The 26871-nt window shown below is 38.0% G+C and overlaps 2 protein-coding genes across 2 annotated transcripts; one reads left to right on the top strand and one right to left on the bottom strand.

The window, feature by feature from the left end:
* Positions 1–4080: 4080 nt before the first annotated feature.
* Positions 4081–11539, bottom strand: fbxo7 (F-box protein 7). The gene is made up of 10 exons (XM_027163922.2): positions 11294–11539; positions 10737–10862; positions 9954–10179; positions 9120–9380; positions 8293–8437; positions 8114–8197; positions 5790–5885; positions 5489–5665; positions 4684–4718; positions 4081–4595 (listed from the first exon to the last, which is right to left on the bottom strand). Exons 2-10 carry the CDS (start codon positions 10856–10858, stop codon positions 4281–4283), a joined length of 1461 nt encoding a protein of 486 aa, XP_027019723.1. The 5' UTR covers positions 10859–10862; positions 11294–11539; the 3' UTR covers positions 4081–4280.
* Positions 11540–13310: 1771 nt separating this feature from the next.
* Positions 13311–21514, top strand: rtcb (RNA 2',3'-cyclic phosphate and 5'-OH ligase). Its single transcript, XM_027163921.2, has 12 exons — positions 13311–13516; positions 15210–15288; positions 15360–15427; positions 15835–15934; positions 16414–16570; positions 17307–17463; positions 17550–17709; positions 19720–19895; positions 19983–20171; positions 20410–20520; positions 20650–20769; positions 21099–21514. The coding sequence occupies exons 1-12, from the start codon at positions 13424–13426 to the stop codon at positions 21204–21206; spliced, it is 1518 nt and encodes a 505-aa protein (XP_027019722.1). The 5' UTR covers positions 13311–13423; the 3' UTR covers positions 21207–21514.
* Positions 21515–26871: the final 5357 nt, after the last annotated feature.

Here is a 26871-nt window from a genome sequence, read left to right as displayed (position 1 = left end):
ACATACATATCTGTGATTATTTGTTATTAGTTAAGTTAGAACCACTTAACTCTACATGGTGTCAGAAGACTTCAGTTTCTCCAGTCGGGTAAACATGAGATATGGTTTTGCCGAGTTAACTGGAGAGAACTCACGTTAACTTTAGTCTGAAGTTTAGCTAGCTTGCAAGGCTAATGCGACTCGTAGTTACCGTTCGCCGTGGGCGAGAAAGAAAGAAAATGGAGCAATTCCAGTTTCCCCCAACAACAAAGTTTGACTTCACAAAGCCAGAAGAGTGGCCCAAGTGGATTTGAAGGTTTGAGAGATTCCAGACTGCATCGGGTCTAGAGCTACAGCCATGTTACGTCCTTTTCTATTTGTTTTCTGTTTTTGGGGAGGTGTTTGTGTTTCTGTGCAGGATAAACCCTGATTGGTTCCTGAGGTTTACCTGGTGCCACGCCCTGCTGGTCAGCTGACTCCCTCTGGCCTATAAAAGCCTCCACCACCACTTCCTGTTTAGCTTCTTTGGCTCATTTGCTGTCATCACTTGCTTTTTGCTAACTAGTTGTGTGAAATTGCTCTGTGTATTTATATTCTTAGCATTTCCTGTTAATACTGACTCCTGCCTGTTCTTTTGACTTTGATTCTGGATTGCCCTTGTTTGGACCTGTTTGCTAATTTGTATATAGTGGTATATAGTATTTGTGGGGAAGTAGGGAGACCGATACCATTTTGTTTGTACCTTTTCTTGATTGTGTTTATTCTTAGGGAGATAGGGAAGTGATTTGTCTCTTTTCTTTTTCTTTTGTTTAGTAGGGAAGTTAAAGGTTGCAATAAATAGCCATTTTGTTTGTTATTTTGGCCTTGTCGGCTCCTGAAGACATACCCCATTTGTACACTTGTACATATTGTAAAATATTGTTCTTTCAGTTACCCCTGGTGTCTTGTTCTCGTTCATGTTTCGCCCTCACCCCTAGACGGGGCGTAAAAAGCCAGATGAAAACCAGGTGAACACTTTAATCTATACTATGGTGGACGAGGTGGAAGATAATCTTGAATTTTTTATTCTGTTAATTATTTTTCTTTTATTATTCGTTATTTCTTTTATTATCCCTTATGTTTACCTTCTGCTCTATGTTTATGTTCTGTAAAGCTGCTTTGAGACAATGTCTATTGTAAAAAGCGCTATACAAATAAACTTGAATTGAATTAAAGACATCATGACTTCACTTCGTATGACGGAGGAAGAGGCGGGCGTGTACAACACTGTCAAAGAGAAACAAGAGAGACATTTCGTGGTGAGGAGAAATATTATTTTTGAGCAAGCCAAAATCAACCAGAGACAGCAGGAACAAAGAGAGACAGAGTGGACAGCTTTATCACTGCACTCCACTGCTTGTCAGAGCACTGTGGCTCTGGACAGCTGCACGACGAAATGGTCCGTGACAGACTGGTTGTAGGCTTGTGCGATAAAAAGCTGTCGGAGCAACTGCAGCTTGACTCGGAGCTAACACTGGAGAGGGCGGTGACGCACGCTTCAAAGCGAAAGGGTGAAAAAACAACAGGATCTGTTGAAGAATAACTTCAAGGCAAAGGTCACAGATGTGGACAGCATTCAAACAAAACGCAGGTTTGACAAAGGCAAAGGAAGACAGCAGAAAATGCAGGCTGGAACAAATGAAAAAAGCAGTTATCAGTCACAGCCAGGTAACCAGACACAATGCATGTAGTGTGGTAGAACGCCAGCACACAGCGAGAGAAGTAGCATGTAACCATTGTCAGGTCCAGGTCTGACACCCATCATAGCAAAGGGGAAGTTCACAGCCACTATAGGAACAGACAGTAAAAGCACCACACAGAAAGTGTACGTAGTCCCGGGTCTGAAGTTTAGCCTACTGGGACGTCCAGCTACTCAGGCACTAAGGCTAGTGGCTAGAGTAGATACGGTGGCACTGATTCAGTCGAGAGAGTCAAAGAGCAGTTTCCCACACTGTTCAAAGGGCTAGGCAAGATGGAGGGTGAATACAAAATAGAGCTTAAAGCAGAGGCCAAACCATTCTCCATATCAACCCCACGCCAGTTCCCGCTGCCTCTCATGTCTAAAGTAAATGAAGAACTCACACGCATGGAAGAGATGGGATGTGATCTCAAGGGTTCAACAACCCACAGACTGGTGCGCCGGTATGGTCACTGTCCCAAAGCCAGGCAAATATGAGGTGCGCATCTGCGTGGATCTGACCAAATTGAATGAGTCAGTCAAGAGAGAAAGACATACTGTATGCTCCCGTCAGTCGAACACACACTTGGACAGCTAGAGGGTACCAAAGTATTCTCAAAAATCTATACAAACTCAGGGTTTTGGCAAAATCCCCTTGCCAAGGAGTCCGCTCTCCTCACAATGTTCCTCACTCCCTTTTTGTCAGGTTTTGCTTTAACTGTCTCTGCTTCAGCATATCCTTAGCACCCGAACACTACCAGAAGAGAATGTCTCAGATGCTGGAGGGACTCGATGATGTGCTCGAGTACGGGGACACACAGACCCAGCACGACACACGACTGCTTGGAGTGCTGGGGAGGCGGCAGGAGGCTGGCATCACGCTGAGAGGTGAGAAATGTGAATTCTTAAAAGGCCGTGTCAAATTTCTCGGACAGATCATAGATGCAGCCGGCATGAGAGCAGATCCTAACAAAGTGAGGGCAGCGACCAACATGGAGGAGCCTGAGGACGCGAGTGGAGTGAGAGGATTCCTCGGGATGGTGAATCACCTGGGAAAGTACTTACCTCATCTGGCAGAAAAGACACAGCCACTCCGGGACCTGAGCAATACGTGTTTCTGTGGGGGCGCGATCAACAAATTGCATTTAATAGCATCAAAGAGGATCTGTACATGCTACCTGGGCTGTCGCTCTACAACACAAAAGCGGGGGGCGTGGAAAAGTGAGCAGAATAATAAAGCCATGCTTAGAGAGCACACGCTGGACATACGTCTCTTTGATTATTTGTTATTAGTTAAGTTAGAACCACTTAACTCTACATTAGTCATTTATAATTTAATGTTAGTCAAGACACTGAATATTGCTGTATTGTTTTATTACACTTTTCACCGCACAATGTTAATGAGAAAGAGTGACAGTAAATGATCAACCCTGTCTTCATTGGTTTACGGTTTAACTTGGTATTTAGTCAGAGTTTCAACACACTGCACGAGACCACTACACTGATGCTTACCTCTCGATAGGTCACCTGGTTCCAGCGTGTTCACTGTGAAGGCATGTAACTGCACTCTAGTTGGGGAAGCTCTGCATTTGCACATGTTTCTGACCCTTATTGGTAATTCAAACTTTCCATGCTTTTGTGGCAGGTGTATATAAATGCTTTAGGTGACATTCCTAGGGTGGTGTAGCCAGATGGCTTGAATACTGTTATTCAAGGTAGTGCTGGTAAGATTTAAAGATTGTCCATTTCACTTGCTGACAAATATACTGAAGTGTTTTTTTTTTAATGTTTTGCATTTCTCAATAAGCAAAAATCCTTTTCGCTTATTACAATGCAGAGAAGAGGTTCATTGCTATCTTATTTTAATTCTATATACAGTGACACATGATTTCACTCAAATTGTGGAAGTTGCCAATATAAATGACATTAAGCAAATGTCAGATCAACATTAGCTTTACAGCATGAGAAGCATCGGACTGTCACTTAGCATTTCTGTTCAATAAAATTTGGGGAAAACTGTTGGCTTAAATTAAAAGGCAGATCAGCTTCATCTAGTGCAAAATAACACTGGACTAAAATGAATGAAAATTATTAAAGTGATGCAATGTGAAGAGATTCTCTGACAAGGTCTTGAAGGCCATGAAAGATTTCTACAGAGGCTGATATTAAGAGAGACGAGACCTCTGAGAGGTACATTAATTCTATTCCCTATCATCTGTAATTGGGGTTTCCTTCATTTCTTCACTGTGCTTTGACATTTATGCTTTGATTAAAAAAAATTAGACAATGCATTTTTGGTCTAATTTATTATTATTTTTTTTTTTTACTGAAAATTTGGTTTTTATAATCATAAAAAATAAAATAAAATAAATTCTGTTGACACCTGACAGCAAAATCATTTATTTATTCATGATAAATCATGACTTCTTTCTAGTTAAGTAAAATGCCCCTGTCTTTTTGCAATATATTTAATTGATTCTGGAATGTTGAATATGGAGATAATAAAACATGTGCCAGTCTTTGGAGCATGCATACTACTCTGAGAGTTTGCCTGTTTTTAAGATTTTTTTAATTCCTGTGGGTTTCAGATGAAGCCTCTCCTGGTGTCTGGTGCTCGGCTTCCTCCTGGCCTCAGCAAACGGCGTCCAAATGGAAGTCCAATAGGTGGTTCGTGACCTAGAAATGGGGCAATAGGGTCATAACGTGGGCGTGGCAGGATGGCCTGTGGAAAAGGAGGTCTCTGATCATGCTCTCCTCCAATGATGCCGGGGGGAAGTGGTAGAGGAAGGATGGGCACTTGGGGATGAGGATAAATTTGGGGAATTCGGAAAGGGTTACACGTCATGCTGTATGGGTGCCGTGTCTTCTTTTTGTAAATCTGAAATTTCTTTTTGTAAATCTGTGAATTAAAGTAAGAGAGTTAATTACACTAAAAATTAGTTTATTAAAAATTTCTTTTTACAATTTAGTACTTTCAATTTCTGTACCTTGTTCCAGTCTGTGTCTCTCTGCTCAGTATCAGCTTGAAAATTTATTGAACACACAAAAAAAAAAACATTTTCAGACATTATGAATTTATGAGATCACAAAAATGCAGAGAAAACAAACAAAAAAGACAAAAATAAAAAATAACAGGTAAAAAGCCAATATTGAATTGTCTACAGAGTTAAAATATAGAGAGGGTGCATTAAATCAGTTGACTGCTATACGGTCTGTGGTGTTCTGAAATACAAAATAATATGCCAGTATACTGCCATCACAATTCAATTCTTGTCAAAGTCACTTAGATCAACTTTAAGTACTAATACATTGACTGTCTAATAATAAAATGTTATTCACTTCACCTGTCTGTGGTTTTAATATTATAGCGGATATGTTTACATTTGTTGACAATATGCACTTCAATCGAGCACTAGTAGCATTAGCTAAAGCTGATTAATGGTCCATAATAATTTGTTTACAATGAATGGGAGGAAAGAGTGGTCCATGGTCCGGTTCTATAAAAATCTGATTGAATTAACGTCAATGATATCTGGACTTTGGACAGTGAATGAGGTGTTATTTAAGCTACAAATAGAGCTCCAAAGTTGGCTAAAATGCCAAAGTCTACTTAACAGTTATAATGTGGAGATAATGTTGGCAATCCAATGTTGTGATCTACATCTATCAGGTCACTTCAAGTGCAGAAGATTACTAGTATGGTAATAGCTCAGACTCTCCACAAAAAGTGACCACATGACCAGTGTGCTCTATCTGCAGTTTAACTCTATAGACTGTGTAATGTGCTGATACCTCCGAAGTCACGGTATACAAAGTGTTTCCAGAGTGAGGCATCTTGTGTAGCAGAGTGCAGGCTTCTGCATACTGCAGACAGCCTTAAGATGGAGGGAACATCCAGCAGCCGCATTATCCTTAAAAGCAGCTCAGGAGGAAGCACAGGCAGACCAAACAGTGCAGGCAGACCCAGTGCTGTAGAGCAAGTAAGAGACAAACATAAGGCCAAATTGTGTATAAGTGGGTACATATCTACTGAAACTAATGTGCAAAAGGGTATAACAGTAAAGAGAGTGCTGGTTCTGAGATAAGGATATACCTTCTCTAGCTGTTGCAATGAGTGGGTAAGACAACTGGTCCTTAAAAACACGAGACAGTTTCTGCAACTCTTTGTACACCAGTCCAGCATTTCCACCTACAAAATCAAAACTTCTTTAATTCACCAGACATAATTAAAAGCAAAAATTTCAGACTCCATGGTTATGTGTACAACAAACACACTTTAGTGCAGCATGAGGGCGGGTGTCCGTGCTAGGCAAACAACAAACCCTAGCCACCCGGCTCTCCTGTCCATTCTACTTTCAAACGTTTGCTCCCTGGACAATAAATTGGACTACATCTGACTTCCAAACACACGATGAGAATTTAGAGACTGCTGTGTCTTTGTTTTCTCTGAGAGGTGGCTCAGCAACAGAGTTCTAGATGCCGCCATTCAGCTAAACCTTGCTTTGTGCCGACTAAAATGCAGCTCTATGCGGTAAGGCTTTCAGTAGCGGCGTGTGTGTTTACATCAACACAGAATGGTGCAAGACCTATGTGTAGCAATGCACAGCTCGAACTACATCAAGTTCACAGATGACACGAGTCAGCATACATAGAGGAGGTGCAACAGCTAACTGCCTGGTGTAGAGCCAACCACCTGTCTTTGAACATTAAAAACAAAAGAGGAAAGCTTATCTCCCACCATCATACTTTTACAGAGGGACCATTGAGAGCATCCTGAGCAGCTGCATCACGGTCTGGTTTTGGAAAACCCCGCAGCAGATTGTGAGGACAGTGAGATGATCATTGGATCATGATCATGTTTCTCTCCCCTGTATCATAGACATTTACACAACATGCTGCATCCGCAAAGCCAACAGAATTGTGGGTGACCCCACACACAATCTGTCCTGTAGCATATTGTATTGTTTGCACCGTATGTCTTGCACATTTTTTTTTGTTTTATGTAGCTCTGTGTTGTCTTATGTAGCCCTCTGTTGTTTTGTTGTAGCACCATGGACTTGAAAAACATTGTTTTATTTCACGATGTACTGCATCAGCTTTATATAGTAGCTTCTTTAATAGCTTCTTGACTTGACAGTGTACTGCAGTTACATATAAGAAAGAAAGAAGCAAACTTTAATCACATACAGTGAGAGAGACAATTATTTGATCCCCTGATGCATTTTTATGGTAGGTTTATTTAAACTGAGAGAGACAAAATATCAACAAAAAAATCCAGAAAAGAAACATTAAATAAAGGTTATAAAATAAGTTGCTTTTGATTGAGTGAAATAAGTATTTGATCCTAAAGCAAAATGTGACTTATTACTTGGTGGAGAAACCCTTGTTGGCAAGCTCAGAGGTTTCTTGTAGTTGGTCACCAGGTTTGTGCACATCTCAAGAGACAGATACTCTCCAAACCCTGAAGGTTCTGAGGCTTTTGCTGGGCAAATCAAAGTTTCAGCTGTCTGATTTTCTGAAAGTAAGGTCTGGAGACTGGCTAAGCACTCCAGGATCTTAATGTGCTGCTTCTTGAGCCACTCCTTTGCAGACTCATTGTTATGCTGGAAGACCCATCCACGACCAGTGTTCAGTGGTCTGGCCGAGGCAAAGGAGTTCTCATCCAAGATCTCTTAGCAGAGAAACAGCCTCAAAGCAGAAAAGTCCACCTCAATGTTTGACAGTGGGGATGCTTTTCTTGGGGTCATTTTCAGCAGTTCTCTGCCTTCAAACATTGCAAGTTGATTTGATGTCAAAGAGCTAGATTTTGGTCTCATCGGACCACATCACATTCTACCAAGCCTTCTCTAAATCATTCAGGTGATCACTGGCAAACTTCAGATGGGCCTGTGCATGTGCCTTCTTGAGCATGGGGACCTTGCAGGCACTGCAGTATCTTAATTCATTATGACAAAGTGTGCATCCAATGGTTTTCTTGGTAACTGTGGTTCCAGCGCTGATCTTGGGGGTCAAAAATCATGCTGGTTCAAATACTTATTTCACTTCACATCAAATTCAAATTAATTCATAACCTTTCTTTAATTTCTTTTTAATTTTTGGTTGATATCTTGTCTCTCTCTGTTAAAATAAACCTACCATACAGTTCTCGACCGTTAATTTCTTTTTAAGGAGGTAAATTTACAAAATGAGCAAGGGGACCAATTAATTATTTCCCCCAAGTGTATACATTACAGCACAGTGAAATTCTTTTCTTTGTATATCTGAGAATGTTAGGAGGTTGGGGTTAGAACACAGGGTCAGACACAAATGCAGAGATGATTAAGGGCATTGCTTAAGGGCTAGGCCAAAACAAATGAGCTAAATCGATTTTTCATTTAATATATTTTCATTTAATGAACATTGTGTCATATTCTGTACCTGCCCACTCCTTAGTCACGTATGCATCAGGTTTCAGTGCCAGTTTCCATGAAATCTCCTTTGCACCAGTTGGCTTCAGAGTGGCTGTTAGAGGAAGCACAATGATAACACCATCAGCAGCAGGTACAAAGAATATTCATTCAATAACAGCACCTATGTAATGGTAACAACATGCGTACCATTTATAACAAGTGTTTGGCCCATCAACACAGCAACCACCTGAACCAGGCTGTTCTCACAGAGAGGGTGAGAGTACTGCAGCCTGTAGAGACCACCCGTTGCACGCCAGCCACTGGGCATCTCTCCGGCTCTGACGTCACAACCCTGCACTCATCACATAATCCAACGAAATGACACATTCTGGGTAAATTATACAATCCTCCACATCTGGGTGATTTACTGTGGTATAAAATACACCAGCATAAAATGAACTTAATCAAAGGAATATAAAAAAAAAATAAATAAAAAGATTTGATCTTGCTTTGCTAGGGGACTTGAAGCTGCTAAGTGTAGTTATATGTTAATATTTACTATGACTACCAATATGTGCTTAGTGTGAAGTGGTAGCTCAGTGGTTAAGGTATTGGACCACTGATCAGAAGGTCGTGAGTTCAAACCCCCAGGCCACTAAGCTGCCACTCCTGGGCCCCTGAGCAAGGCCCTTAAACCTCATTTGCTCAGCTGTATAAAAGTAAGTCACTCTGCATAACTGCATCTGACAAATGCTGAAATTTAATGTAAATGAAGCAGATTTACAGCACTAATCCTCAATTTTAGGAATATGTTGGAGAGATGATCGGTTAATTAATCATTCAATAACACAATTAAATTCTGACCGCATTTGTACTGGGAGTGGTTTAAACACTCAATCACCAAGCTTTCAAAATGCAATGAAGCTATATAATGCACTGTGTAAAAGTCTAACACAATTTTTTAATACTAATATTTTCTTAGAATTAGATGTATGTATGACTTAAGAATTAATGGGTCAGTAGTGTTCTCTGACCTGTGGCAGGAAGCCGGTCTCCAGCAATAAGACGTGGGCCGCTAACAGCAGGCAGTCCGAGGTGCTGTTGCACTGCGCAGTCTGGTACAGTGTCTCAAGAGAGTGAGGAACCTTACCTTCCTCAGCCTCACAGCACAGCATGGGCTCAGGGATGAAGATCCCCATTGCTTCCTCTTCAGCCTCACCTCTGTCCAGATCAGTCTCCTCAGTCTCAGGGGCACATGTTCTCTCTGGGCTCTCGTGGCTGCTGCTGGCACCTGACTGAAGAAATCATGTCAGAGGGTTTATAAAAATGTTAAAAATATCTTCTCGTATTCATTACTACATAGAACGTTTCACTGTCTGAAACAAAAAAGAAAGAAGTAAAAGGCGGAGACCTTAACTGGCTTCTCAGAAAGAGAAACCCATACAGAAGCCGAGGTAGGTTTGTAATTTCACTTTCATTTCAGGACCTTTCATTTCACATTCCTGGTACTGCATGTTAACTTTTCCTATCAATAACTCTACTGAGGGATGTAGCAAACACTGTGAAAGACTAATCAACAACATAGATTCACAACTGTGTAACAGGTGTGTTTAATCAAATAATAAAAAACCTAAAAGATTTCTGATATCCAAAATCCAAAAGCTTTGTAAGGATTGTACATACATAAATCAATCCACTACCGACTAGTAGGGATGGGATATATGACCAAAAAAAGTTTTATACAATAAAAAGATTCATACGATAAATTTCTACATTGTCCTACAATATGTAGTGAAACAGTAGGAATAAATATATATTTTTTATTCATTTTTAAATGGCTTGTTAACTGCACACATCTCAGCACTCACCTGGTATGTACATAATCCAGAGGCACTCTGCGGTTTGTTCTGTGGAACAGCTAAAATGTTGTGTGTCTGGCGAGAGGAAGGTGATGCAGAGGAATATGAAGAGTAAGAATGAGGCAAAATTAAACTTATCATGTCCCCTGATACCACACCACACGAGGCCAGAGTCTGTCCTGTGTCCACCAGAGGCTCTTTCCCATTCAGAGACAGAGTAAATTCTGTATCAGTGCTAGGGTAATGAAAGAGGAAAACACACACACAGACACAGGACAAGTGATTAAGAAAATAGGTCATACTGAAAAACTCAGTGACTGTAAACATTCATTGGATGGCACAAAATTTCTTCCCTACTTGATATGTCTTAGACAACTTTAAGTGCTGTTACTTTGAAACGGAAGCATCTAGGACCAACATCAGCTCAAGCTGAAGAGTGCTGAATCACACAATCTGTATAGATCATCTATCCTGGGTTGCAATACAGAGTTCTAAACTGCCTCAAAAATCATACCAGCACAAAAAACTGCATGTTAAATAGCTTTTGAAGCTGAGCAGCTGCATATAAACATAATGCAAAGTGCTGGATGGAGTGGGGTAACGTGTAGAGTAGTGTAAAATGGTATAAAGAAAAGAATAGGGGGTTAAAGCAGTATAAAGTAGAAGGTGGTATAAATTGTAGAGTGGTGTAAATTGTAGAGAGTTTTAAGTGGTATAAAGTGTAGTGTAAATTTCAACCAGCTTTGTGATGGTCAGATGTAAACACACCATTAGATCTATATGAGAACTCACCTGAGTCCAGCTGAAGGCAGCACGACCTCTTTGACCTGGGTGCTGAGTTGGGTCAGAGTCGGTTCTGGTCCCTCAAGCTCCACTCGGCTCGTCTGCTTGTTCACTCTAACCCTTAACTTCATTTTACTGCACAGGGGGAAACAGTTATCACACCTCGGTCCAGGAGAACAGACACGCTTCTATATGTGACGTGTTTGTTGTGGATTGTTGCTACAACTTTTAACATAAACCTTTAGCATACTGAACACTGGGTCAAACCTCCACTCCCACTTTAACATATGACTATTACCGCGACTGTATATTATCATGATGTGAAACGCTGACAGTTAGTTAGTTAGTTAGTTAGTTAGTTAGTTAGTTAACTAATAACCGAGCTAAGGATTCATGCTGCTAGCTAGTGCGCATTAGCTGCATGTTTTAATTACTTATGTTATTAAGCTGCACTAGCTTTCCAAAGTCTACTGTTTTGCACGAAATGCTGCATAAATTAAAAACACCTGACTTCAGCGAACACTTTAAGATTTCTAAGCAAGCAAATGATAGCAATCTTGACTTACCTGAAGTTTGTTCGTTTGTATGTTTATACCTAAAGTGACGTACTGAATTTTACCCAGTGTGTGAACGCAGAAACGTTAAGAGAGCGTCTAGCGTTTCGTTTTTCTTTGGCTGTTGATTTAAAATAAAAGTTTAAGAACAAAGCGCAAAAACAAAGTCCCCTACTTTAGATTTGGCGTTACTTTAAATGGCGTTAAATTGGAAAAGAGCAAACAAATCACTTCACACTCTGACTGCCACCAGAGACTACACAGTGTGACTTGTTCTGACAGAAATGCAGCTTTCGAGTTATTCGGAAATATTACAAAAAAACATGAACGAAGAGTTCGGAGAATTGATGTATATTTTACTCCTTAAAACAGCGAACTGTATGGTCGCATATAAAATAATAATAATAATAATAATAATAATAGTAATAATAATAATAATAATAATAATAATAATAATAATAATAAAGCATATAATAAAATACGTCTGTATGTTTATTGGTATGAGGAAAATACTTATATATAATTACAATTTTAAAAAATTGTAATACATTTTTTTTTGGTCCAAACTGTACATACTATTTTTATTTATTTATTTATTTATTTATTTATTTATTTATTTATGTCCATTTGTGATTACATGGGGTTTTTTTTGTTTGTTTTTTATTGCCATCTTAATTTTATTTTCTGTGTGTTGTTGTCTCTGTGTCCTGGAAGCGTATGAAACAAATTCCAATAAAGCTCCTCCTGATTTTGATGTATGCAGCATGATTCATTTACATTGGACTTTGTTTATTGTTGCTTCCGTGATCCGCCATGTTGAAATGACGTCACTCGGAAATTTAAGCTGTTTTTATGGCTTTTATTTGGTTTTTCTTTTTCTCTTGTACTCTTCTTATCTAAAAACATAATTTTTCTCGCATTTAATCTAGAATAATCATTACTTGAAATACAAAAATAAATCAACATTTTACAATAACAGGGTTAAAAATAATATATTGTTTATTTTACAGCTGATAAATGATAAAGGTTAATTACTTACATATTCTGAGTTTCTTATAAAATTTAATATCCCAGTTTCTCCACGAGAATATAGCATTGTATTTGATGCAATTCCTGCAGGTTTTCTGAGATTATTGCAGAGTAAAATGTAATCTGATAAGAAACTAATATTTAAAAAGAAATCATTATGAATGGTATCAATATTAAAGACAATAAATGTAATTATACACTTTTTAGGGAGTTAACAATAAAATTAATGAAGTATATTTTAAAATTATACACCTAATTTATCCAACAAACCAATTTCTACAAAAATTTAAAAATGATACATCAGATACTTGCGCATTCTGTAATATAAAAACAGAATCTGCTGTATATCTTGTTTATTTTTTTATTATTGTATGTACACTAGATTTTTTTCTTTGATGTCGAACATTTATTTGAATCATTATTTGGGACAAAAATTAATATGCAGAAAATTTATATTAATATATGTCATATTTTTTGTTTTAAATCTGCTTATTTTATTTGGGCAGTTTCATATCCATAAATGTAAGTGGTCTGAAAAGAAACCAAACATTTTCCATTTTAAGATGGAAATGAAAACTTAAAAGAAATTCTTCTTTTCTAAATGAATTATATTGCTAATACCCCTTATTTGTATTTTTATTTGTATTTTTTTCTTTCTCTCCTTTATGTTATGTTACTATTCTAAGATTTGAATAATACGCCATTGTATTTTGTTATCTGTTATCATTTGTTATTGAGAAAAAATATATACATATAATAATAACAATAAATAATAATAATTATAATTATTATTACTACTATTATTGTTATAATAATAATAATAATAATAATAATAATAATAATAATAATAATAATAATAATAATAATAATAATAATAATAATGCTTTTCTTTGTCCAGAGGTTAGGAATTACGACTTACATCTTCTAGTCGAACGCCAACAAAGAGCTATCCTCAGTAAGGCACTGATGTAACCAGCTGGTTGCAGTATTGAGCTTCAGAAAAAGATACCAAGCAGCTATTAAAGCAGAAGAAGAAGAGTCTGCGCGTTTGACACACGACACACGAATTGACTACATCTTTCCAATAATTGTTTTGAGACGTTACATTTTATAATGAGTCGCTCTTACAACGATGAGTTACAGTTTTTGGACAAGATCGACAACACATGTTGGAGAATCAAAAAGGGATTCGTCCCAAACATGCAGGTAATTCAATCTCTAACTCTACAAACGTGTTGTGCCGATTCTGAATCGATCCCGAATCACTTCCAGCTCCATGTGTCAGTCTTTTGGAATAATTGAGTCTAACTGGGAGTCATTCGCCCAGTCCAGTGAATATGTTAGTAAAATAATGTGAAGATGAACCAGCAAGTTTGTAAGAGTGTGTTAATCAATTGAGTGCTTTATTATCATCCCTAACCCACGTAGTCATGAAACTGCAATAAAACAGTTGATGACGCATGAGTTATTGTTACCAAGTGCTTCCCTAGTTATATAAACGTTACATCAGCCAAGGAGAGAATGACTAAGGCATGTCAACACACACTGGCAGGTACCTTGTGTACATTGTCCTGATATAGACTGACCAGGTAAACCTGGAAGTTTTCCAGCTTGTAGAAAGCAAACCATTTAATTCCAAACTCCATGAGATGCCTGTTATAAAAATTTGTATGTTTAAAAAAAAATACATCATTTTAGTCAAATGGAAATGAATTTATCAGCTGGCAGAAAATGTTGTAACTGTACAAACTTGGGAATAAACTTATTTCTTTGTCCTGACAACTGGGTGCTCTGGATGTCCAAACAGCTGACTCACTTGTTGTCTTCAAACAATGTGTAAAGACCTACTACTAAGACATAACTGCTAGTCCTTAATTACTTTAACTAGTAAATAAATAAAACAGTCTGCTTGCACTTCTTATTGTATTTCCTACAAGTTTCTAGACTGAAGGTTTAAACCTGTGACCTGGTCAACCAGTATGGATGTATTTATTAGTAGAGATTTAATAATCACTTCACTCTGGATAAAGCCGTCTACCAAATGCTGTAACTTAATTTTCTCTTTCAGTAATTTAAGAATATTAAAAATAATTAAGACAGAGACATTCAAGAGTTCTTTTTTTTACGTATTTAAATTTCACATGTTTCACATTATGGGGGACACGGTGGGTTAATGGTTAGCACGTTCGCCTCACACCTCCAGGTTGGGGGTTCGCTTCCCGCCTCCGCCTTGTGTGTGTGGAGTTTGCATGTTCTCCCCGTGCCTCGGGGGTTTCCTCCAGGTACACTGGTTTCCTCCCCGGTCCAAAGACATGCATGGTAGGTTGATTGGCATCTCTGGAAAATTGTCCGTAGTGTGTGATTGCATGAGTGTGTGTGCCCTGCAATGGGTTGGCACTCCGTCCAGGGTGTATCCTGCCTTGATGCCCAATGACGCCTGAGATAGGCACAGGCTCCCCGTGACCGAGAAGTTCGGATAAGCGGTAGAAAATGAATGAATGAATTTCACATTAAAAAATAATCCAACAAAAACTAATAATAAATTTGAAATAATAAATGTTTAAATCGAATAAGAATTGATACCTTTTTGTTAGGATTAATGCAAATGATTGTAGTTTAAAAAAAAAGAAATTGTTGAATAAGTATAAATGTTGGCTGCAATTACACGTCTAATTGATATTCGTAAAGTAGCTTGAGATCCCATTGCATCGCATAACACCGCAGATGTTTGTCCACACATCTGTATAACCAACCCACCAATTCTTTATTGATATGTTGATGTACGCATACCGAATGTATATATACTGAATAGAGTATATATACAGAATATGGAGAAATTAAAGGAAAAAAGCTCTGGTGTCCTCTTTATTAAGTGTAACTTGTTGAAATCTGTCTGTAGGTGGAGGGAGTCTTCTACGTCAATGAAGCACTGGAGAAGCTAATATTTGAAGAGCTGAGAAACGCATGTCGTGGTGGAGGTATGATCAGTTCCTCTAGAAATAATTTGTTTAAAATCATCTGATAATTGACTCTGTATTTGTTCCATCAGGATTTGGTGGATTTCTGCCTGCCATGAAGCAGATTGGCAATGTGGCGGCTCTGCCGGGAATCGTGCATGTGAGTGTGTGATTTGTTGCTTGTTTATTTGTTGTTTTTGATTTTGGAGACCTGAATAGATGGTTAGTTAACTAGATGCTGAATGACAGAGAAATGTGAATGTCTGTACATGTAGCAAACAATAGTAGTATATTTGATGAATACTTTTAGAGGAAAAAATCCAACCAAAATCACATAATGCAATTAAGATTTTTTTTACCTTTATTGTTTTACACCTGCCATTATATAATAGTACAAATTGAAGATATGGGGGAAAAAATAGAAAAGAAATTGACTGATTAGTTTTTATTGAAATATATTCAGCACATGTTAATCAAGTTTGCATGGTTATTCTATGAGCTCCTCCTTCTGAGATTTAAAGATGTGGTGAGGCTCAGCTTTCTTACTCAAGCTTATTTACCTCACAGAAATCTATAGGCCTGCCCGATGTTCACTCCGGATATGGTTTTGCGATTGGAAACATGGCTGCTTTCGACATGAGTGACCCTACATCAGTCGTCTCCCCAGGTATGCAGGGAAAAAGGCAAGAATTCCCAGGGAGATGAAAACAACAGAAGCATGCTGATCAATGTTAGTATCAGTTGTGATGGATGGGATCCTCAGGTGGTTTTTACACTGGACATGTTTGCTGTGGTCTGAATTTGAGGTGGACCAGGGGTTGCTTCTGTTCATGTGCGGCATTGGTCTGATTTCAAATTCACTTGATTCTGTCAAATCCCTGTGCATTTCTGTTCATCTTACCTAAACACAAACACTTTCTGTGTCCCACAAACAGCTTGCAGGTTATTTTACTTTGGGAATTTGCAACAAAACCCACAACACCCTCCTACAAGTAGCCTTTAAAGTAAAGGCTACTTGCCTTACTACTTAAAGTAAACTGTGCTCTGTTTCATACTAAACTAAAGTGTGAAAGCTTCCTGAAAATCCTATCCTTAGTAATTCATATTAGGTTGCTGTGTGAGCTTGTGAACATAAAATCTGTGCAGGTGGTGTTGGTTTTGATATTAATTGTGGCGTACGTCTGCTGAGAACCAACCTGGATGAAGGAGATGTGCAGCCAGTGAAGGAACAGCTGGCACAGGCTCTCTTTGACCACATCCCTGTAGGAGTGGGGTCCAAGGGAGTCATTCCCATGAGCGCCAAGTAAAAACCAGCAACATCATATACACACTATAAAATAGTGTTTCTCAATCCTGACCCTGGAGTAAAACTGATCTTCTGTCTTGTCAAGTTGAATTAATTACCAAACACACCATGTTCAGGCTGGTGGTATGGCACAGCCAGGATTGAGAATCACTGCTATAAAAGTATCAGTTTGAATATATTTTTGGGATATTTTGCAGTCTGAGTAAAAGAGGACAAAAAGATCTTAAAAACCTTGATGTAAACAGTTCACTTAAAGCATTCAATTGTAGGTCTATTTAAATAAAACTTTAAATAACTTCTGATTATTCTGGAGAGGATCACATTTAAAGAGTATATTTCTTGCTGTATTGTGGCTTGGATATTTTTGTATTATAATTAGATGAAATTAAATGATAGTGTGAGTAGTTGTTACTTAATATGCTTTACGTAGCTTTGAGGAATGAGACCCTGCCATATGTATAAACCAGATGTGTCCAATCTTATCCTGTAAGGGTGCAGGTTTTCACACCAAGCAGAAGCCAGACCTGAGTCTAATAAAAGCTAAGATCAACTGATTAAACAGGTGGAATCAAGTGTGGCCCCTTGTGTATAAAAAATTGCACCCACACCAGCTCTTTACTGGACACCCATGGTATAAATTCTTAGGCATTAAAAACAAGGTAGGAAAAATGTAGGTGTATTTGTGTTAAGGACATAACTGAGTGTGTGTGTGTGTGTACGTGCGTGTGCGTAGAGACTTGGAGGAGGCCCTGGAGATGGGGATGGACTGGTCTCTGCGGGAGGGCTATGCCTGGGCCGAGGACAAGGAGCATTGTGAAGAGTACGGCAGAATGCTGCAGGCTGACCCAAACAAGGTTTCCTCCAAGGCCAAAAAGAGGGGACTGCCACAGGTACACATGTTTACACACACAATGCCTTGGTTCACAGAGTTGTCTTCACTAAATCCTTGATACGAGCTTAAACTGTTTTGCTACAGCTTGGGACGCTGGGAGCAGGGAATCACTACGCTGAGATCCAGGTGGTGGATGAGATCTATGATGACTATGCAGCCAAAAAGATGGGCATCGACCACAAGGGCCAGGTGTGTGTGATGATACACAGTGGAAGCCGTGGGCTGGGACATCAGGTGGCCACAGGTAGGTGCTCTCCTCTGTCATTGTTTAAAAATAAATAAATGAAACTGGGATTATGGTAAGGTCATTTGTTTCTTTCAAAGTTAAAATATGACCTGTGAATCTGACTAAAACTTGGTTTTTGTTGCTTTGTGTGAGCATGTGACAGAAGCAAGGTTTTCTCTATTTCACTCCTCCTTACTGCCAGAGGTGGAGATGTTCTCTTGGTTATGCATACTGAGATCACAGATAAATCACATGACCTCATTGTGCTTTCCTTTTCCTTCTCACCTTGTACACATCAGACCTCATGTAACACCTCAAGATGCTACATGCATAACAGCTTAAAGAATATATGTACCCTGTAATCCTGTGAAATTGCATGCAATTTGCCATCATTGTATCATTAACAAGGTTAGGAACACAAAACTGTAGTCGGATCTGTAGATGAACCTAAAGGACTACGGAAACTAAGAGGTATCGGAGAAAGATATTTTGTTGCACCACAATTTTAAGCTAGGATAGAAAAAGTTTAAACGAATCAAACATTACAAGATGGAAAACTACAGAAACTGCATTTTCTGACAATGTCTGACTTGAATAGCTGTCACAAAAGTCAGAATCTATTTGGGATTCCTAAAGCCTAGTACATGGTCTGACAAGTCTGACAAGTACAGTATGTCGTGCATGTGTTATTGAGGCAATGCATATGCCTGTTAGAGTGTCGTCCCAGAAGCAGTTTGTCAAGGCGGAGGTAGACATCATCATCCCAAATTTGTTCATTGGTGACTATGGTTCTCTTCAGTGGAGACAGCTAGCCCACTAAGACAAGACACACTTGTCCATAACTGGCCTCTTTGTCTCTTATACACATTTCAGCTGTACTTCTGATTCTGATATTGCAAATAACTCTGTGGTTCTGTCCTGCTTGTGGGCCCAGTGAGGCCCAGTGGTCAGTGAGGCCTAAGTTTCTACAGCTGAAGTGTCAAGTTTCCATAGTGTTCAGAATGTAGACCTATATCTGTTGTCACAAATGGATATAAAGATTTGGCATGTTTGGCCGCGTTATTTGCTTATGTGTGTGTATATCAAGAACTGCAACCTAGTCCCGGGAATGCTTCTAATCCCATTTCTTAGATTACAAGCCTTCCCTCAGGGAAAGGTAGCAGTGACATTCTTTATAGTGAATGTACACCATGGATGTTAACTCACTCTAAAAGGTGCAAGGCATCTTTGTCCACTACATTAACTGAAGAGCCAGCCTGGTGTGGGATTTCCCTCTTGTCATGGAGTCCCTTTAGATCTCTTGCCAAACTAAAATGGATTTCTCTAAAAACTGCCTTTTTGCTAACGGTTGCCTGAGCAGAAAGTTTCCTTTCAGAATGTCCAGAAAGGAAAACTGCATGCTTTGGCAATAAATTCACATTGAATGCATTTGTGGCCAGATGAGTCTGGCATGTCCTATGGCCATGTCTATGGTCATGTTGATATAAAATTAACCAATGCAGCATGTTCCTTCTTATAACCACTACACTACATAATTCTACTGATGCCCAGTGCTACGTGCCATTCTTTAAGCAGTGTCTCCTCCTCATTGGATTTACTAAAAAGTATGCACTGCTGCTTCCTAGACATCAACATGACCTTACTACAGGTTTTACACTACTTCTGTGGCATGAGATGAGATGGTCCTTAAACCATCTTAGACCTATGGGTGGTAGGTTCCACATGACATTGTAGCATTGTGCCCCCATCTGATATTCACCTCCCCTGGCCCACTTGGAGGGGTGAAATTAAATTAGGCAAGAGCTTGTAGGGCTCTAGGGAAAAATGTATGATCTTTATCCCTTCAAGGTCTATACATGTCTATGGACATGCAGTCAAAGAACCACAACTGCATGCATATCATGGCATTCATATGAATGATATTTGTGATGGTTTGCTTTACATAGAAAATGGAATGTGAACATAATTGTTTTTATTGAAGTAGTGGATGCTGTCTGAGTTTTTTCCCCACACTTCTGTTTTGGGTAGATGCCTTGGTGGCCATGGAGAAGGCGATGAAGCGTGACAACATTGTGGTAAATGACCGACAACTTGCTTGTGCCCGCATCAGTTCACCTGAAGGTCAAGACTACCTGAAGGGCATGGCGGCAGCAGGCAACTATGCCTGGGTCAACCGCTCTTCTATGACCTTCCTTACACGCCAGGTGAGCGCGCACACAGTTCATACCAATCACCACAGACACCAGTTGGTCCTGCTTGAAAGAGCCCACTAATATTAGCTTGCCGTTTAGGCCTTCTCCAAAGTGTTCAACACAACACCTGATGATTTGGACATGCATGTGATCTATGACGTGTCACATAACATTGCTAAAGTGGAGGAGCACATGGTGGATGGTAAACAGAAAACATTGCTGGTGCACCGTAAGGGGTCAACAAGGGCTTTTCCACCACATCACCCCCTAATCGCCGTCGACTACCAGGTAAACACAACCCTGAACATGAGCGTGTGTGTGTGTGTGTCAGAACCACATTTTCAAACTTGTCGTTATTTTGAGTGAATGCTGCTTTTTGGTTGAGTCCGAGTTTAGGTGTCGCATCCAATAATAGTTTACATTGATGAAAGATAACACTCATGTAGTATAAAATGCTTGTGTGTAACAGTATGAAACATTTGGCAGTTTGTTTAGTTGGGTTTATGGGTCTCTTCTTGTTCTCTAGCTGACTGGTCAGCCTGTACTGATTGGTGGCACAATGGGAACCTGCAGTTATGTGTTAACAGGCACCGAAAAGGGCATGACCGAAACTTTTGGCACCACCTGCCATGGCGCAGTGAGTAGAAGGACAAATTGTCACCTATGGCTTATTTCGTTTGCTAGACTGGACAAGATCATAAACATCAAGTGGGTAATGTTTTATTTAAAATATTTTTAATGTTTGTGTTATGTTTTGCTTTTGCAGGGCCGAGCACTGTCCCGAGCTAAATCCCGCAGGAATCTAGACTTTCAAGATGTTTTGGACAAACTGGCTGACATGGGTATTGCCATCAGAGTTGCTTCACCTAAATTGGTCATGGAGGAGGTGAGGAATGCCATGAAGCAAAAATATTCTTCTTTATATATTTACATTTTGCTAGAACAGATCATTTTACTTCTATTCAGTTGCAAGTATTTTTATTCTATTCTACATCTCATGTCACAAACAGTTGAAGAGAATTCACTACATGTGTTGTGCACGTGACAAATAGAATTTGAAATGAAAGAGGGAACATTCTAGGAAGGCATCATACTAGGACAGCGTGAAATACTATCAAGATAAACAACAAAAATGCATGATGTCATCTCCACATACCGTTACGTGTAGTTGTGTCGGCTTATGAATATGACCTGAAGTGTTTGTTTACTTCTCAGGCCCCTGAATCCTACAAAAATGTAACAGATGTGGTGAACACGTGCCATGATGCTGGCATCAGCAAGAAGGCCATCAAGCTTAGACCCATCGCCGTGATTAAGGGTTAAATGTGAGCCACCAGTAAATGGTTTAACTGAGAGATCACGCCCTTGGGCAAATGAACAGAACAGATGTTTTGGGAACAGGGATAGAGTGGCTGCCGTGGTAGTTGATGCACATACTTTATAGAGGCAAGATGCTTGCATACATGTGCATCAGGTATGGACCGAAACCTGTTGAACGGATTAGGAAATGTTGATTTGATTTTTTTTTTCCTAATATCTTTGTTATAAAAGCATACTTCAAAAATTTATTTTGGATTTTTTTTTGTTTGAGATGAAATGAAAAAAGGAATAAAAGCACTGATGTGACCGTAGCATTGCAAAAGTATGTTTGTGTCTCATTGTGTCTGTATGTGTGTGTGAGATTTTCCCATATTCATCACTCTAAGAACTCTAGCTCTGTTTCTTGTGTGTTCCCAATGCAAGAATTTTTCTCCCGAATCAACCAGGATTGCTAGCGTATCTATAGATACTGAATCTGTAGTGTTGATCTTAATTACATTAAAGACTTCCCTGGAGGTTTCCTTTTGTGACCAGTAGAGTTTTATGAGTGGCCTTGTATCAGCAGAGCATTTTTAAATGTGTGAGAATTAACATGAATTGCTTAAACACATTTGGCATGTTTTGTCATGTATATCAGAGATTGGTACTCCTCCAGCAACCAGATAGTGTATTTAGTGAATAAGAAAATATATATTCAGCAAAAACACTGGATTACATTATAGGATACAGTTTATTGGAGTGACAAATTTAAGGACTACAAAGGGATATCAAAAATAAGTATAGGCAGAAAAATGTCTGAAACATAATGAAATGCATAGCTTTGCATTCATTTGGCATAATTCTAGATTTAGGAGTTGGTAAAATGTCAGTATTTTTTTTTAAGTGTTTAGATGACAGATTCTGAAATACTACTTACTGGACGATAAAATTCTCACACTGTCGCATGCACAGGGTTAAAAAAAGCGCTGAGATACACTTGTAGTGTTTGATCTGTAAGTAATTAAAAGTAATCACTTCATAATTTACTATTGTTTTGCAGCATGAAACCAAATTCCAAACCATGAAGTATTTACTAGTAGTTTAAACAGAGTATGTTCTGTGTTCAGATGTTAGATCGCTACAGAGCTACACCTCCAAACTGGAACTCTAACTTCCTCTTGGGGATTATATCCACTTCCTGAAAGAACCAATTAGGGTTTGAGTTTTATTTCTTCCTTCTCTTTTTAAGTGGCTTATATGAACTTATAAATTCATTATGGATTTGAAAAAAGTTAGTAATTACAGTGAACTAATTAAAATAGAAACAATTAGCATTAGCATCTTGTCAGATTGTTACTCCTATTATTGAAATAAATCGCTATCTATAAAAAATAAGGTTAATCCTCTATTATTTCACCTTCTGGCCAAATTATATCCAGCAGCAAGCTCTCAGTCAGCACAGAAGCTACCAACCAGGGAGGTGCAGGTCAACAAGTGCTTCTTCAGAGACACGTGAGGTTTTCAAACTGCTTTGATGGTGTAAAACACTCTAATGGAAGCACTATTTTTTTTTTTTTTGCAAGAACTCAAACATTAATGATAGGATTTTTTTTATATTTTAACTTTGGTTGATTTTAACATGCAATCTACAGTATGCAGACTGTAACTTGTTAGCCACAGACTCTTGGTTATTGAATTTGCAACATAGAAAAAAATACTGGTTATTCCAGCTGCTTTAAAGTAACGTCAGTCACCAGCTCAGATGTCGATGGAACACTTGAAACACTGAAAATAGACATTGCATAATTCCTCAGAGTGAGAGCAGTAAATGGACAATGTTACAGGAACTGATTAATTAACCTGAACATGCTTTTTTTTTAACACAGATCGGTGATGCACTGTACAGTTTAAACGGGGTACTCTGCATTTAATATGCCATGAATGGGGGGATGTGAACTGATTTTTCACAAAAGTACACATCTCTTTAATTTTTTTTTAACACCTACATGAAAGAGCACTCACAAATACAAAACATTGCTATAATCATAGTACATATAGTTTTGAGTGCCAAAATATATTTTTTCCTTGTTCTGACCAAAATTTGTTGTACTCGTCGTCATAGGTCAGTTTTTTCATAACAGCCATGATGATGTCCTGTGCCAAAGCAAAGAGAAAGGTCAATGGCACCGTGTTGTGAGTTTAGAGCACTGGACAAGATAGCTTTAAGAACAGCAAGTGCCAAATTGTCACTATCCATCAGACAAGTAAAGTATGCACACGTGCCCAGAGTATACACAGCACATATAGACAGCGGAGACAGACAGTGCATGTGGTAGGGCAACATTTCTGGCATACTGCAGCTTGCGTATCATCCAAAATGATCCATAGCCGATGCCATTGCCACAATCCTCCATCTGGCCCTCACCCACCAGGACAATAATAACATAGACCTACGAATGAGACATACCCCTCAGTGCTATGTGCTCAGCACATTTCTGTTAACTATGTTGACTCACAACTGCGTAGCAATGCACAGCTCGAACCACATCACCAAGTTCACAGATGACACTACTGTGGTTGGTGTCATCAGAAAAAACAAAGAGTCAGCACACAGAGAGGAGGTGCAACAGCTAACTGCCTGGTGTAGAGCCTACCACCTGTCTTTAAACATTAAAAACAAAAGAGATTGTTGTTGACTTCAAGAGAGCACAGCGCAACCATTCTTCACTGAACATCAACGGATCCTCCGTGGAGATCGTCTAGAGAACCAAATTAATTGGTGTTCATCTGGCGGAGAACACCTGGTCACTAAACACCAGCTCCATCAGTAAGAAAGCCAAACAGTGTCTCTACTTCCTACTAAGTGTAACCAAGGTTACCAGAGTAATATAGAAATAATGTTAATAATATAATAACATACTAATGTATAAAAAAAACTATTGAAAACTACTTGACCATGCCGGTCTCATTGCATTCATGGAGAACTGAGCTCTAACAGGGCGTGACGAAACAGGAAGTGACTTATTGCTATCCACCTGCATGTGCTGTAAGTCCTCCTAATTGCTTAAGTACATCTGTCAACTACACAGTTAGAAGAACCCGTATGTGTAGAAGGACATTTATATCTAACTGCAAGTCAGCAACAGTTTAGAATTTGGTATAGCAACAGATGATTGAAACAAAGTTTTTGAGACATGGAAGCAAACAGAAAGCTCCAGCCACGCAGGTTTTACTGTGTAAAATATTGACAAGCTTTTGATCTCATCACTAAAAATGACATGCAGACTCAGGGCACGTAGGATGAGACTGAACATACAGTACTTGATCCTAATATCTAAATTAGTTCCCTGAACCCAACCTAAAGAGTTACTGTAGCTTTGGATTTTGACTCCAAACCGTATTGTTCACTGTCCTCTCGGTACTTTATTCTGTTTTACATGTTCAAAGAGCAAATCAATAGATTATGTATTTTCAACCTCATGTGCACATCTCAATCTTATACAACAGAAAGTCATCCAGGGTGCCTATAACACAAAATGTAGACTTCTACCCCAACTTTGATGATGCATGTAATCAATGTAAAGGCAACAAAGTAGACTTTCTTCATAGGTTTTGGGTTTGTCTAAAGGTGAGTGACTATTGGACATTCATATTTAAAAACTCTAAATGATATCTTTAACTCATATAAAGCCAGTATCGAAATTGTTATTTTTGGAGCATCAGAACATGGAATATCACTAAAAATAAGGTAAAAAAAAAAAAGTTATTGCTTTTGACACTTTAGAAGCAAGAAGAAGAATATTATTTGAGTGTAAATAAACAAAAAGACTCAAAATATGTGACCTGGTATTATAGTTAAAACTGGAAAAAAATGTAGTATTTAATGTAAGGATCTCTCCAAATCTTTTATAAGACGTGACAACCTACGTTCACATATTTTTAAGAGATAAAGGCTCTCCCATCTACAGTAATTGATCATTATAACTAATTTGGTGGAAATTAAATGGTTTAAATATGACCACCAGCACTGTTTGGTTTTATATAAGTTCACACCAAGAATATGTCATAATATCACATTGTTATAACTTATACGTTTTTATTTAATTATCAATTGTTTTTCCTACAATGATGAATGTAAAATTTATTTACCATTGTATATATTTATTTATTTATTTATTTATTGCTATTGTTAATAGTATTATTGTTGTAGTAATAGTCTTTTGTATCTTTAATTATTTGGGCAGAAAGTTATTTTGGGAGAAAGATTTATGAATTAAATTGTATGAAACTTTTTAATGCATTGAAGTTTATAAAAATATATTTTTAAAACAGATCAATTGTATATTTAATATTTTTTTTATTATTAAATGTCATTAATTGAAATCAAATTTAAATGTTTTATATTATAAATGTGCAAAATTTTATTTATCATTTCATTTATCATCACCATTTCAATGTACTTCTTTCATAATTTGCCAACCCTATGAGAATGTTGAGAAGAACAACCTCTTAATCAATACACAAAATAACATTCTGCATATGCTGGATCTCCATCATTGAGTATTTGAACGCTTCGGCATGGAGGAGTTGGTGTTAAATCTTTAATGAACTTAGATGATGAGTTAATTTATGAGTTGCTCAGGAGCTCCTGGTTACACAACTCCAACTGCCTGTATATGATTTTAGAAAGGACATTTATGATTTATAATCACACTCTCCAGTGCATACTATAGTTGTAATATTTTTGATTCAATCAATTCAATCAATCAATTATTGATTTATATAGCACTTTACAGAAACCTAATTTGAACCAAACTGCTTCACAGCATTCAAAAATTCAGAATAATAATCAAATCAAATCAAATCAAATTGTATTTGTCACATACGCATACACACGCCATGCAATGAAATGCTTTTTACATCTGTGCTGTATTCTAGCATAAAAAGGAATGGAATTAAAGATAAAAATAAAACCAAAAGGAGGTTGATAAATACAAAGTATATACATAAATGCGTTGTATTGGCAGTATAAATTTAAAAATTATTTTGTGATTATCCTTAAAGTGTCCATGTGCAGTTTGGTGTGCAGTATGGTGGTATAAAGTGGCACTGTGCTATGCAAGTCCAGAGTTAAAGTGACAGTCCAGAGTTAGTGCAATAGTGCAAAAAAATGGTTATGCAGAAAAAAAAGATAATAACAACAGTAATAAATTAATAAAATAAATATACAATAACTGTTACAATAAAATGGCAATAAAATAGCAAAGCCAAGACAATTATTATTAACCAAAAGCCATTATAAATGAGTGAGTTTTAAGTTGTTAAAGATTTATAGAAACTTAATTTTAAACTTAAAATTTTTAGTATTAGTTTATTATTAAATTTACATAAATATTTTATGTTGTGTAAAGCTGCTTTGAGCATTGTTAAAAACGCTATACAAGTAAAACTGGATTGAATGATTTCAAGTGAATGTAAAAATGTCTGTGAAATAATTAAAATAAAATTATGAGTCAATTCATTTCAGCTTCATGAAGCTGAAATTAATTGACTCATAATTTTATTTTAAATTTTAAATGCATGAAGCTTGTAATCACTCTGGTTCTCAATATGTGAATAATTTATTAACTTTACAAGACTCTTTTCTGTTCTGGGACCAAGGTGTTGGAATGAACTTCCCCAAGAGGTC

Source organism: Tachysurus fulvidraco, chromosome 10 (genome assembly GCF_022655615.1).
Source record: "Tachysurus fulvidraco isolate hzauxx_2018 chromosome 10, HZAU_PFXX_2.0, whole genome shotgun sequence".
NCBI classification, from domain to species: Eukaryota; Metazoa; Chordata; class Actinopteri; order Siluriformes; family Bagridae; genus Tachysurus; species Tachysurus fulvidraco.
Note: the sequence above shows the minus strand (reverse complement) of the source record. Positions and strands in the feature narration are given on the sequence as shown.